Source organism: Puma concolor, chromosome A3, assembly GCF_028749965.1.
Source record: "Puma concolor isolate L17-30 chromosome A3, mPumCon1.1.hap2, whole genome shotgun sequence".
Classification (NCBI taxonomy): domain Eukaryota; kingdom Metazoa; phylum Chordata; class Mammalia; order Carnivora; family Felidae; genus Puma; species Puma concolor.
Window position 1 is genome coordinate 126,094,633 of NC_141669.1, and position 13,734 is coordinate 126,108,366.

Consider the following 13,734-nt stretch of genomic DNA (forward strand, 5'->3'; position numbering starts at 1 on the left):
TAAACAATCTCTTACAAAATGGTAACTTCTATTCAGTTTTCAGAGTTTCACCTGTGTCTGCTATTTCTTAAAAATAACCAGCGTAAAATAATCAATATGCCATAGAGGCAGATCTTGGGTTGGCAAAGTTTGCTCCCCCTCATAAGAAACATTTACACATATGAGGAAAGTCTCCATTTGTAGACGTGTCTTCCTCTCTGTTAAGTGGAAAAGAAGGGTGACTTTCAACCCCTAGAAATTCTTTATCAATGGAGCCTGTAGCAGAAATCTGCATAACCATACCTTTGTTCATAGTGCCTTTCCTGGTGACTTCCCATAACTGGTCTTCCCCTTCCTTTCCACATCTTTTGTCTTCAGCTGAAGCAGGTTTTGAGGAGATCATTTGGGCCACTTGGGGAAGTTACTCAGTTTTCCTGGTCTCTCCCATGTATATTGGAGGTATACACGTTAGGAAAATTCAGTTTGTTTTTCTCCTGCTAATCTGTCTTTTACTGCAGGGGGGTTTCAAACCAGAACCCAGAAGGGTAGAGGAAAAATTGCTTTCCTCCCCTGTAATATCCTGGATATCCAAGAGGAAAATGCTTTCCTTCCCTGATCCTTCCTTTGAGGGTCCCTAACCTTTTGTTCTTCTCTACCTCTTTTGTCATGAAGGAATAACCACCCTCACTCAATCCAGTTCCAGTTCCAAGTCCTTCTTATCCCTAAGGGTCAAAACAAAGCCCAGCCCTGAGCCCCTGAGTCTTTGTGCTTTGGATAACTCTGAGCTCTAAGGCACTATAATTAAAGTAGAAAATAATTGTTTGCAAGGGAGGGGTTTAGTCACGTGAGAGGAGGACTTGTCTGCAGAAGCCCAAGTCCCAGAGAACAGGCCATGGTCAGGTACAGGCATAGGGGATGGGGGAAAAGGCCCCTTGAGCAGCCAGTGGAAGCAGGAAGGGCCCAGGATAACCACCCAGCTCTCCAGAGAAGCCTGTGGCAGACTGAGAGCTCTCCTTTCTGGCCAGAGTCATGCCAACCCAGGCTCTGCTGCCCATCCTTCTCCTCTCTGTGCTGCTGCTACAGGCCCAGGGAGGGCACCGTAAACTGAACAGGATGCAGAATAGGTGATGGACTAAGGGGGTGGGGAGGGAAGGGAGCCAGGAGGGGCTGTGTCCCTTCTGAGGGAGACCTGGGAATTGGAGCCTTTCAGCACATTCTGCTCTTGATGAGGTTTTGGGGTGATGGTGGGGTTCGTGGGGTCTGGAGCCGACAGCCAAGAAAGAATTCTTGAAGATGCCTTTGGTGCAAAAAGGTGATTTTATTAAAGCACGGGAACAGGACCAGTGGGCAGGAAGAGCTTCACTGGGGTTGTGTAGAACCATGGACTTGGGGGAGGTAAAGTCAAAAGGGAAGTTTGCAAAGAGACTTTCATAAGCTAAAGACTCACAGATTACTGGAGGCCTAGCTATTGTCAAGCTAAGGTTGTTTTTCCCTCTAGCAAAGCATTAAGGCGGTAGGGCCTTCTAGGACAAATGTTCCTGGAGAAATGTACTACTCTATATTTGCCTCAAGTACTTGTCGATGGGCTGCAGGTTATAAAGAAATTTAATTTTACCTGCCATTTCCTTCTTGCCTTTAATCCTTCCCCACATCACTATGGAGGGGAGGGTGATATTAGGGACTCCAGGAAACTGAGTCTATAGGTTTCTAGAGACTAGGCTATTGATAAATTTGCTAAATTTTTTAAATTTATTTAAATTTTAGTTTACTAAGATATTTGTAAACTGATGGAGACCCATGTCCTGTATGACTGTGATCTCTATCAGTTAGTCATTTGTTTTCTGTCCTTTCCTTTGTACTTGTGCAGTTAGGAGTGTCTGAGGAATATCTCATATCCCACCTGGGGGTGGGGGGTAATGCTAGCTTGTGCTTGGCCCTCAGCCTGCCTTATGGTCCCTCATCACTCTGACCACAGCACTATGAAGATTCTGGGTCTTCCCAAACGATAGCCCTCTGGCCCCTTTACGTAGCACCAGGAACACTGATGGGAGTGGAGGGGGAAACTATGTCTTTTGACTCTCCATCCCAAGTACCCAGACACTAAACAGTACACTCAGTAGTGAAAGGTACATCAGGGCTGAGAATCACTTGGGGAAACCAAACAACTATTCTTGGATTTCTGTACTTCTGTGACCTGTAAACATCCAGTAATATTGATGGGAATGGGTACAGAAAGAAAGGGCCCTGGGAAAGAGAGTTTTGGGGTGTACACAGTCAAGTCGAAGTTCTCATCAGAGGGACCGGGATGGTGGCAGCGGAAGGGAAATAGCGCAAGTGGTATTTTCTGGGAAGGGGCAGGGGTCCTGGACACAGTGACAGGCACAGGAGAGAGGGGGGAAGGTGACAGGTCATCTTCCTCTCTGGACCCTACAAATCCTGGGGAGTGAGAGGGTCTGCGGGATGTCTCAGACTTTGCTGAGTTCTCAGAGTGTAGATTCTATGGGGGGTAGCTTCACCCAATCCATGACTTACAAGGGATACAGTTTCCTGGCTGCAGACAATGGAGAGGGCCCAGGGAGGCCAGGCATTGAGATCTGTTGGGGCGGTGGGCTAAATGGGTAAGGGGCATTAAGGAATCTACTCCTGAAATCATTGCTTCACTATATGCTAACTAATTTGGATGTACATTTTAAAAAATAAAAAATAAAGTTAAAAAAAAAAAGTAGTGAAATGGAGTTGAAAAAGCTAAAAGCCACTGTTGATAAATGAGTTTATTTGTCAAGGATTTGCTCCTGCCCAGCCCTCAGTGAGAACAGACTGGTGTCCAGCTGGGAGATTAGGGTTTTAGATGTCTTTCAAAGATTTCCTGTAAGACAGAAAGGTTATACACTCAGAGGTTAGGGAACTCTGAGGAACAAGCATTCATTCCCAAGCTTAATATTACCCATCTATGGCAGACCCTGGGACAGGAGTACTTTTTGTAACAAGAAAAAGTCGACTTCTGAGGTGGGGAGGTGGGTTTGGTTCATTGAACAGAGAAACATAGAGATTTGGGGCCGGGCTGAGCCAAAAGGGCTCATAGAAAGGTCTGACTATAGAGGCAATGGTTAGAAATTTGGACAAAAATCAGGAAAAGAGCAAACAATTGAGCAATATAATGAGAACAACATAGGCATTGATTATATAATGAACAATATGCCCCAACCTGGTATCTTGGTTTATTTGCCAGTGAACTGCTGTCCAGGTTTAGGGTACATTGTCTTCCACTATTTTTGTGCCTAGAATTTAGGGTGCTTCGGTCTTCTGTTTATGAATAACAGCATCTGAGAATCAGTGAAGATCCATGCCCAAACACACCTCCCAACTCACTTTATTTTTCCAGCAGATGTTTCCACAATAGGTCCAGCAGCATGTGTGATTTTTGTTTATACATTTAAAGGTTCCAGAACACTTCTTGGTGCATTCAAGGACATTTGGCTGTCCCCAGCACTCCTCAAGTAACATTTCAGCCCCTGTAATTGAGATGAGATGGGAAGAGGCTCACAGGGGCTACATAGCCAAGGTGGGAAGAGAAGTCCTTCATGAGCTTAACAGCCCCTCCTAGAATCAAAGCCCCACCAAGCCCCACCTGACTATCCATCTGCCTTATGAGAAAATCCCCCTGCTGAGCTTCCTCATTGTGTCTTCACAGATCTCTGCCTTCTCTGCTCCCACAGACCTCTGGGCCCTCATCAAGCATCCTGGAGACAGGACTCCTCATACCCCCCATGTTCATGTGTCGTCCTATAAAATCTACATTTCTGTAATAGGAGGGGCCCAAGGTAGCCTCTAGCCTTATTACCATACTTAATTCCCAGTGTGGGAAGCCAGACCAGGGAGAGTAAGGAACAGATTCTTTCTCTTTTTCTTCTCTCCCTTGCTGACTCCACCTTTAAGAACAGCTTCTCACCAAATTCTCTCTCTCACTCAATTTTCTTGGTACCCTCGACTGGTTCCATTTTCTCGTCACATGGCCCCCAACTTTGCCCCACTAGGGCCACATCTCATGTCTCTTCTCTATCTTTTCATATTCAGAAAGATCCTGCCACTGAAACTAAGTGTATATATTAAGAAATCCCCATATGGGACTCAGTAAAGTACACACAAGTGAAGACACAGAGCTTCTGGAAGTACAAAAAATTATGGTAGCCTGACATGGGAAAATATTATATCCTTATAACATATGAAATGTACATAAAAGGTGACAGGTACCCATTGCCACTTTCAAGGTTGGAGAGGAAGCATCAAAGGACCTCAACCTGGACACTTCTTGGACTCTGTGCGTAAGAAAGTCTCTGAATCTCCACTAGGTGTTCCAGGGAAGGTCCTGAGTCCTGAGTCAGATGTGCTAGACACAATACCCCTTCAGTTATCCAGGAACAAGCACAGTACCCCCCACCCCTTTGACTCCCCAGCCCAGCCTAGTCACCTACAGCTGTGTTTTTCTTTTATCACTCCCAGCACAGACAGTAGCACCATACAGAGGAATGTCATGAGTTGAGGCGTCCAGAGCTTCATGATGCTGACCGTATGTGTCTGAATATACACTGTCAGGATGTTTTTCCCCTTTCCAGTTGCTGCTGGAGACCAAGAAGTATAAACAGAGTTGTGAAGCAAGAAGACGTGCTCATAGAATTTCCTTACTCTTTGTCTATTCATTCCTCCTTGCCTCTACCCACTCGGCAAAAGGCACACACCTAAGCTGAACACTGGCTTTGCTAAAAGGTTTCTCTCCATCTCACACTTCGTGCCTTCCTTTTGCAGAAAAAAAAATTATTTTGAAAATGTGTTTTTAAAAATGTGCTGTCTTCCCTTGATTAGAAGATAATTTAGATCCAGCTTACAAAATTCTTAAAACAAAAAAATACAAAGAAGACAATGAAATATTTCTACTAACCCCACTATATTGGTGTATGTTATTCTATCTTTTATATGTGCACATAAAGCTGAAATCAGGCTATCTGGCTTGACTTTTTATATATATATGATATATATATATATATGATATATATATATCATATATATATGATATATGTATATATTATTTATTTATATATCTTGACTTTTTATTTAAAAATGTGTAACTTGGGGGCGCCTGGGTGGCACAGTCGGTTAAGCGTCCGACTTCAGCCAGGTCACGATCTCGCGGTCCATGAGTTCGAGCCCCACGTCAGGCTCTGGGCTGATGGCTCAGAGCCTGGAGCCTGTTTCCGATTCTGTGTCTTCCTCTCTCTCTGCCCCTCCCCCGTTCATGCTCTGTCTCTCTCTGTCCCAAAAATAAATAAACGTTGAAAAAAAAATTAAAAAAAAAATGTGTAACTTGGTATTAAAATTAAAGTTTTGGCCAAGACCTTCAGAGAGACCCTAAAGTGAGCATGTGAGACCAATCAACTTGTACTTTCAAGAAGATGTGCTCAAAAATCACCTGCAAAAAAATATGTCAAATTCCTAGTCATTTTCTACCTTTAAAAAAGTCAGAGTTTTAAGAGTCACCAACCACTTTTTGGCCATTTTTCTCTCTCATTTTTAAAGAATGCTGTGCTCTTTTATTTTCTTTTTTAAAGTTTATTTACCTTGAGAGAGAGAGATGAGGGGGTAGAGAGAGAAAGGGAAAGAGAGAGAATCTTAAGCAGGCTTCGCACTGTCAGCACAGAACCCAATGCAGGGCTCAAAATCAAGAACCATGAGATCATGACCTGATCTGAAATCAAGAGTCAGACACTTAACTGAGGGAGTCACCCAGGTGCCCCAACTGCTGTGCTCTTTTAATTCCAAGTCACCAGAAAGGCTTTAAGAATACCTCCCATAGAGCTTTTTATGCACCCCCAAGGTTTTGTGGAGACATAGTAGCAGGTGTCTGAGTCACACCAGAGAAACAAAGGGTAGGACACTGGCTGAAATGACCTATGGCCACAACCAAGAGACTACAGCTTGTGCTATGGCATTTGATAAGGCAACATATGGAAGAAAGCCAGTGTAGGTTTGCACTAGCTTCATGTCAGGCGGGCTGCCTGGGAAGGCCAGGGGACCTCAGCATAAAGAAGTAGAAAGTGAGTAGCCAGATGCCTAGGGCCTGGGAAAGGTATCAGAAAGGAGGTAGATTCCGCCATATCAAGAGAACCACAGGTGAGAAACTTGCATCAGTTGGGGTAGGGGGAAAACTCAAAGAATCCTTGAAACCACCCACAATAGAGTAAACTTTAAGCAATACTAAGCCCAGAAAGCACAAAGCACAAAGGTACAATCCTCCCTGCCAGAAAGAACCATCCTGACCCCCTCTCCTCCTCTCTCTCCTCCCACCTCCAAAATGGCACTTAGCCAGCTGCAGGAGAAGAGGAAACTGTCCACTCTCTTCCCCAGTTGCAGGTTTCTTGGTGTGGGGGAAGCCACAATTTCAATTCAATTTTAGTATTTTGACTATTGCATGGGCTCAGACTCTTTTTGTATATTCTAAAGTCTAGAAAAGTCAAGTTCTACACCCAAGGTCTCACAGGGAGGTAGGGAAAAAAAGTAGCTTTTATAAATAAATTTAAATGAGACAAAGGACAAGCTTTTCACCATACTATCAATAACACTCTCTGTGAATATTTTCCCAATATTCTAGTTACATATAGCATTCATACTTCCCCATTGATCATAAGGTATCTGAAAATTTGTAATATCTGAAAATTTCTCTTCATTAGGAAAAAGTGTCAGTAGGAATATTGCAACTGAAATTCAGTTAAATCCAGTATTAGCTTCAGAGCACAAATGTCTAGCTCCAGAAGTCCTGAGTAAAGGGTACTGCCTATTACGAACCCTACATAGTTGTTGCCAGTTTTCTTCTCCATTAAAATTGGTTTATTCTGCAAATAGGATGCTCATCTTGTCTCACCATAAAAGGGAAATTCCCCCCCACTCGTTACCACACTGAAGACTGTCAATATCATATAAGACAGAGAACAAAACATGCGCATTGGAATCAGAGAGACCTGGGCTTGAAACCTGACCCCAACGCATTGAGCTTAATTGAAATTTTGAAATTGGCCTACCACCTAACTTCTCAGAGCCTCAGTTTCCCTACCTGTAACATGGAGGTGATATTATAATCCACATTGCAAATGTTGAGTGTAGAAAGTACCACGCATAGGGTCTGGCACATGGAATGCACAAAATAAATGGCCGCTATTTTGATTATTAAGCTCAGACTCTCTTTTCTTCTCCAGAAGAGTAAACATTGACCTCGTTGACTTTATTGTGGTCTTTTTTTTTTTTTAACTATTTGACCTTTTTGGAATTAGTTCTGGTGAGTGATCATAGCACAATTATCAATTTCATTAAATTTAACTTTGACAAAATATACTTTTATACACTTATCTAAGCTGCTATCAGTATTCCATTTTACAAATTCACCCAGTAATGTCCTTTGTCTTATACAACATTGAAATTTTTGAATAGCAGAGCCAAACTTTTCTTTTAGTTGAACATTCCTCATTTGGGGCTTTGTCTGAAATTTCTTATGATTAGACTCAGGTTATACATGCTCAGTGGGAATATTACGTAATCAATACATAGTATCCTTGTCAGGGTATCATGCATGAAGGGACACAGTGTCTATCCACGTCATCTTTCTCTCTCTTAGTTTCTCCATTTGAACAAAAAGGACAATAATTTCTTCCATGTAGGCATAGGGTTGGCGTGATCTGGAGGCATGATTTAGACAGGGAACTCATCCAACCAAACCACAAACAAAAGTGTTTGCAAGTTCCCAATTCTAGCCCCAAGACTCTGACCTCTACCTACCTCTGAAGATGTTCGAGTTGGAAGCTGGTAGCTATTTGACTGGTGGCTCTTCCTCCTGGTCTCTGGGGATGCCAGAGCCCCTGCACAGGGCAGACGATGAGCAGAATAGATTTCAAACACTCAGAATGTAATTATCGTTCTGGCTGTGACAGATCTGGGAGTTCTGCCCCAAGCCATAAGTTGGGTACATTTAGAACATTATGACTGAATTCCTATTCAAGTGGTACTTTCTTTTTCCCTTTCTTTTTGCTGCAGGTAGCATAGACAGAAGCAGATCACTGTGGAATTGCAGGAGCCTCCTGCACTCCACCAACACACACATTTCTGGAAGGCTGGGTGATTGTGGAGGTGGGAGAGGATCTATATAGCTAATTTTCTGTAGCATCTATGTGAAGATTTTTGTAAAGCCCCATTCGTCTTTGATATTAATTTCTCCATTGCTAGGATCAGCCTACATTACTTTATCACCAGTGTCTTGTGACTTTTGTGCTGATGAGAAGAGAGAGGTCTGCCAAGAGAGCTTGCAAAAGTCCACATAACATAAAAATTTAAAACACAGACTTAAGCCCCTCTTTGGGTGAGCTCCGCTTCCCTCTCTCTCTCTCTCTCTCTCACTCACTTGCGCCCACTCTCATAAATACATACATTTGTACACACACACACACACACACACACACACACACACACACTTTATCTGGATCCAAATCCTAGCTTCCACTTACTTGGGCAAGTCACTAATCTTCTCTGCACCCTAATTTCCTCATTTGCTAATGGGGATAATAATAGCACTTTCCAACCAATAAGGTTGTTGTGAAGGCTCCAGGAGTGATTGTGTTAAGCACTTAGAGCCAAAGTCTGGCATAGAGTCTATGTTTGTTTGTTAAATAAACAAATGAAACACTCGCCCAATGAAGTGTTGAGAATCATTCAGTTTAAGAGCAAATTTACTATGTGTCAGATATGTAACATGTATTAATTAATACATACTTTCAATGACACTATGAGTTTAGTACTACTATTATTCTTATTTTACAGATACAGAAACTGAGGCACAGAAGAGTTAAGCAACTTGCCCAAGGCCACACAGCTAGGAAGTGCCAGGTACAGGATTTAAAAGGAAGTGAGTCTAGAGCCATGTATGCCAGATGGTCAAGTCCCCAGTTTCTCTTGAGAGAGAGACAAAGAGACTGAGCACGAGTGGGGGAGGGGCAGAGAGAGAGGGAGACACAGAATCCAAAGCAGGCTCCAGGCTCTGAGCTGGCAGCACGGAGCCCAACACAGGGCTCAAATTCACGAACCTCAAGATCATGACCTGAGCCGAAGTCAGATGCTCAACCGACTGAGCCACCCAGGTCCCTTACCTATAACTAATCTGAAAAACTGAATCAAAAATCTCAGCAAAAACCTCCACCAAAGAGAAGTTCTGGACCTCAACAAAATAATATCAAACTGAATTGAGCAGTGTACTAAAAGGATTATACATCACTCACGATCAAGTTAAATTTATTCCTGAAATGCAAGAATACTTTAATATATGAAAAATGATTGACATAATATACCACATTAAAAGAATGGAAGGGAAAAAAAAAACACACGATCATCTCAATTGATGCAGAAAAATCACTCAACAAATCTCAACAGCCTTTCATAATAAAAACAAACTAGGAGTAGAACACCACCTCAACATAATTAAAGCCATATGTAAAAAACCTGGGAACACCATGGAAGGTTGTGTGTCTCGCATCCATGAGATACAACCAGATCAACACTAAACCTTTCTGCACACCTAGAAAACTGAATTGAGGATTAACACAACAATCTGCACAACATGAACCACAGAACTCAGCAGACACGTGGTGCAGAGAGATGAACTGGGGGAGAGAGAAGCCGCTGAGGGCAGGGAGCTGTTTTTTGCTTGTGGAGAGAGGACGGAGATGGGGGGGGTAGAATGTGGGAAAGCACCCCCCCCCCAAAAGCAGCTGGAGAGAAAGTGGAAAAGTGGAAACAGCTGCAGGGACTGAACTAAAAAGGAAGAAAAGAGAAAGGAGAGGGTTTAAATTCCATTAAGACTATAAACGGGGAACGCAGAGTCTGAAACTCTGCAGCTCGATACCTGGCGGTGCTCTGGTGAGAAGGGTGAATCCCCAGGAGCAGAGCGAAGTCCGGGGGTCTTCGGGCCACAGGGGAGAGGCGATTTCCCTCTCTGGAGGACATCTGGTAGAGGCTGTGTGCCCCAGTGGACCCAGGTGAACAACCACATTCGCTGGTGCTGGAATAAGGTCGCTGGGGGTGAAGCCTGGTGCCAAATGCGTGTTGTGATTTTCCATAATCCCTGAAGCGCTGCTGCTACACAACCGCGTGAACTCTTTCTGGGGCGGGCTGGCACCCGGCCGGGTCTCTGGGCTTCCGCAGCAGCACGGTCCCGCCAACGTTCCTGGGTGCCGCTGGCACCCGGCCACTGCTCGGTGAGACCCTTTCGCAGAGGGGCAGGATGGGTCAAAGCCGCAGCCCTTCAGAAGTAAGGGGTCGGGAAACACGGCCACATCTGAGAGAAAACTCAGGAGAGAGGTGCTGCCTGGGACTTGGTCAGGACTGTGTAAAAGCGGGGAGTGGATGGAAGCTGGAGACAAAGGACCAGTGCGCAATTGGGGGTCCGGCAGAACAGAGTTACAACACTAGAGACCGGGTAGCTGGGTGACGCCATTTTCACTGCTCCCGCGCATGCGTGTACACACCTACAGGCGCCACAACAATTCACACCAGTAAGCTGAGCAGCGCCATCTAGTGGAGAACGGAGCCATTACACTAAGCCCCACCCAGTGGGCCAACCTCGCTCTTCAGGAACACAAATCTCTCCACCTGCTTAGTTTACAGACAATAAAGTGCTTCATAGTTTGACTTCTAGGGGAAAACGAAGTAATTTCAATCGTATTTCAGTCTGCTCGCAGGTCCATCTATTCACTTTTCTTTTTTTTCCCCCTTTGTCGTTTCATTTCTTTTTCTTGAATACAGAAAGGGAAAAAAATTTATTTTTATTTTCAATTTCTATTAAAAATATTTTTCTTTAATTTTTTCTACACTGAAAACTATAGAAAGCTTATGAAAGAAATTGAAGAAGACACAAAAAAATGGAAAAAGATTCCATGCTCCTGAATAGGAAGAACAAATATTGTTAAAATGTCAATATTAACCATAGCAATCTACATATTCAATGCAATACCTTTCAAAATAACACCAGCATTCTTCACAGGGCTGGAACAAACAATCCTAAAATTTGTATGGAACCAGAAAAGACCCCGAATAGCCAAAGCAATCTTGAAAAAGAAAACCAAAGCAGGAGGCATCACAATCCCAGACTTCAAGCTGTATTACAAAGCTGTAATCATCGGGGCGCCTGGGTGGCGCAGTTGGTTAAGCGCCTGACTTCAGCCAGGTCACGATCTCGCGGTCCGTGAGTTCGAGCCCCGCGTCAGGAGGCTCTGGGCTGATGGCTTGGAGCCTGGAGCCTGTTTCTGATTCTGTGTCTCCCTCTCTCTCTGCCCCTCCCCCGTTCATGCTCTGTCTCTCTCTGTCCCAAAAATAAATAAATGTTGAAAAAAAAATTAAAAAAAAAAAAAAAACAAAGCTGTAATCATCAAGACAATATGGTACTGGCACAAAAACAGACACTCAGATCAATGGAACAGAATAGAGAACCCAGAAATGGACCCACAAACATATGGCCAACTTAATCTTTGACAAAGCAGGAAAGAATATCCAATGGAATAAAGACAGTCTCTTCAGCAAGTGGTGCTGGGAAAACTGGGCAGCAACATGCAGAAAAACAACCTGGACCACTTTTCTTACAGCATACACAAAAATAAATTCAAAATGGATGAAAGACCTAAATGTAAGACAGGAATCCATCAAAATCCTCGAGGAGAAAGCAGGGAAAAACCCCTTTGATCTTGGCTGCAGCAACATCTTACTCAACACATCTCCAGAGGCAAGGGAAACAAAAGCAAAAATGAACTACTGAGACCTCATCAAAATAAAAAACTTCTGCACAACAAAGGAAACAAGCAGCAAAACTAAAAGGCAACCAACGGAATGGGAAAAAATATTTGCAAACGACATATCAGATAAAGGGTTAGTATCCAAAATCTTTAAAGAACTTCTCAAACTCAACACCCAAAAAACAAATAATCCAGTGAAAAAATGGGCAAAAGACATGAATAGACACTTCTCCAAAGAAGACATCCAGATGGCCAACCGACACATGAAAAAATGCTCAACTTCATTCCTCACCAGGGAAATACAAATCAAAACCACAATGAGATACTACCTTACACCTGTCAGAATGGCTAACATTAACAACCCAGGCGACAACAGATGTTGGCGAGGATGCAGAGAAAGAGGATCTCTTTTGCATTGTTGGTGGGAATGCAAGCTGGTGCAGCCACTCTGGAAAATAGTATGGAGGTTCCTCAAAAAGTTAAAAATATAACTACCCTACAACCCAGCAATAGCACTACTAGGTATTTATCCAAGGGATACAGGTGTGCTCTTTCAAAGGGGCGCATGCACCCCAATGTTTATAGCAGCGCTATCAACAATAGCCAAAGTATGGAAAGAGCCAAAATGTCCATCAACTGATGAATGGATAAAGAAGATGTGGTATATGTATACGATGGAGTATTACTCGCCAATCAAAAAGAATGAAATCTTGCCATTTGCAACTACATAGATGGAACTGGAGGGTATTATGCTAACTGAAATTAGAGAAAGACAAGTATCATATGACTTCACTCATATGAGGGCGTTAAGACACAGAACAGATGAACACAAGGGAAGGGAAGTAAAAATAATATAAAAACAGTGAGGGGGACAAACATAACAGACTCTTAAATATGGATAACAAACAGAGGGTTACTGGATGGGTTGTGGGAGGGGGATGGGCTAAATGGGTAAGGGGCACTAAGGAATCTACTCCTGAAATCATTGTTGCCCTATATGCTAATTTGGATATAAATTTAAAAAAAATAAAAGAGAAAATTAAAAAAAGAAAAATGGTTAGATTTATGTGTATTTTATCACAATAAAAGTAGAAAAATTATAGTGGAAAATCCTGTGACTATTTTAAAATTTAACACTTATAATGAATATTTTCCCATAGTCTTAAATATTTTCTACAACTTCATTGATTAAGAGATTGGTCTGCCAATTAATCACCAGTTATTGACATCTTGGTTGTTCCAGTTTTTCCCTCTTGTAAGCAATCATTTCACTATTTTTAGTTACGTTCTTATAACTAAATCCTTGAGCATTTCTTTATTCCTTGGGAAAGCCAATGTGAGAAGAAATGAAAATACACACAATTTAATCTGTGCATAAATGTTGCCAATTCTCCCTTCATAATGTTTGGGTTATACTTGCACCAACAGAATATGGGTCAACCCATTTTCCCTCATCCTGATCCTGAACCATAGATGATCCAGAATGTCATTCAGAGGAGCCAATGTATTATTGATTGGAAGGGCACAGTTGTATAGTGTCATACTCACAGACCTTAGGTTCATCAGATTTGAAACTCACCTCCACCACTTGCTGACTGAAAGACTTTAGGTAAGTCGTCTCATTTCTCTGAAACGTCATTTACTCACATGTAAGAATGGGAAGAATAGAGTTCATCCCATCAGGTGTTATAAGATCTTTTTCCTAAAACAACACAAAACAAAACGAAAAATACAGTTCAACAAGGAAAGCAAATAAATCAATCTATAACCCATAGCCACAGCCTAATGAGGAAATAGAGAAAGCTACAAATTTCAAAGAATCTGTGAGCAGAGAAATAAAACACTCATATCCAGCAGATTTGGATTAGTAGTGTTGGCATCCACATAGATGCAATGTGAAAATTAATAAAGGAAAACCTCACTGAAATGGAGTTGGGAG

At 42.6% G+C, this 13,734-nt stretch overlaps 1 protein-coding gene across 2 annotated transcripts; it reads right to left on the reverse strand.

Moving 5' to 3' along the window:
* Positions 1 to 1,277: 1,277 nt before the first annotated feature.
* On the reverse strand, positions 1,278 to 4,970 carry WFDC11 (WAP four-disulfide core domain 11). Of its 2 annotated transcripts, XM_086702334.1 has the most exons (3): positions 4,452 to 4,970; positions 3,349 to 3,491; positions 1,278 to 2,845 (listed from the first exon to the last, which is right to left on the reverse strand). In XM_086702334.1, exons 1-3 carry the CDS (start codon positions 4,675 to 4,677, stop codon positions 2,816 to 2,818), a joined length of 399 nt encoding a protein of 132 aa, XP_086558460.1. In that variant the 5' UTR covers positions 4,678 to 4,970; the 3' UTR covers positions 1,278 to 2,815. The 2 variants fall into 2 exon arrangements, with proteins under 2 accessions (XP_086558460.1, XP_086558459.1); XM_086702333.1 differs by having other exon boundaries at positions 1,278 to 3,491.
* Between the last annotated feature and the right edge of the window lie 8,764 nt (positions 4,971 to 13,734).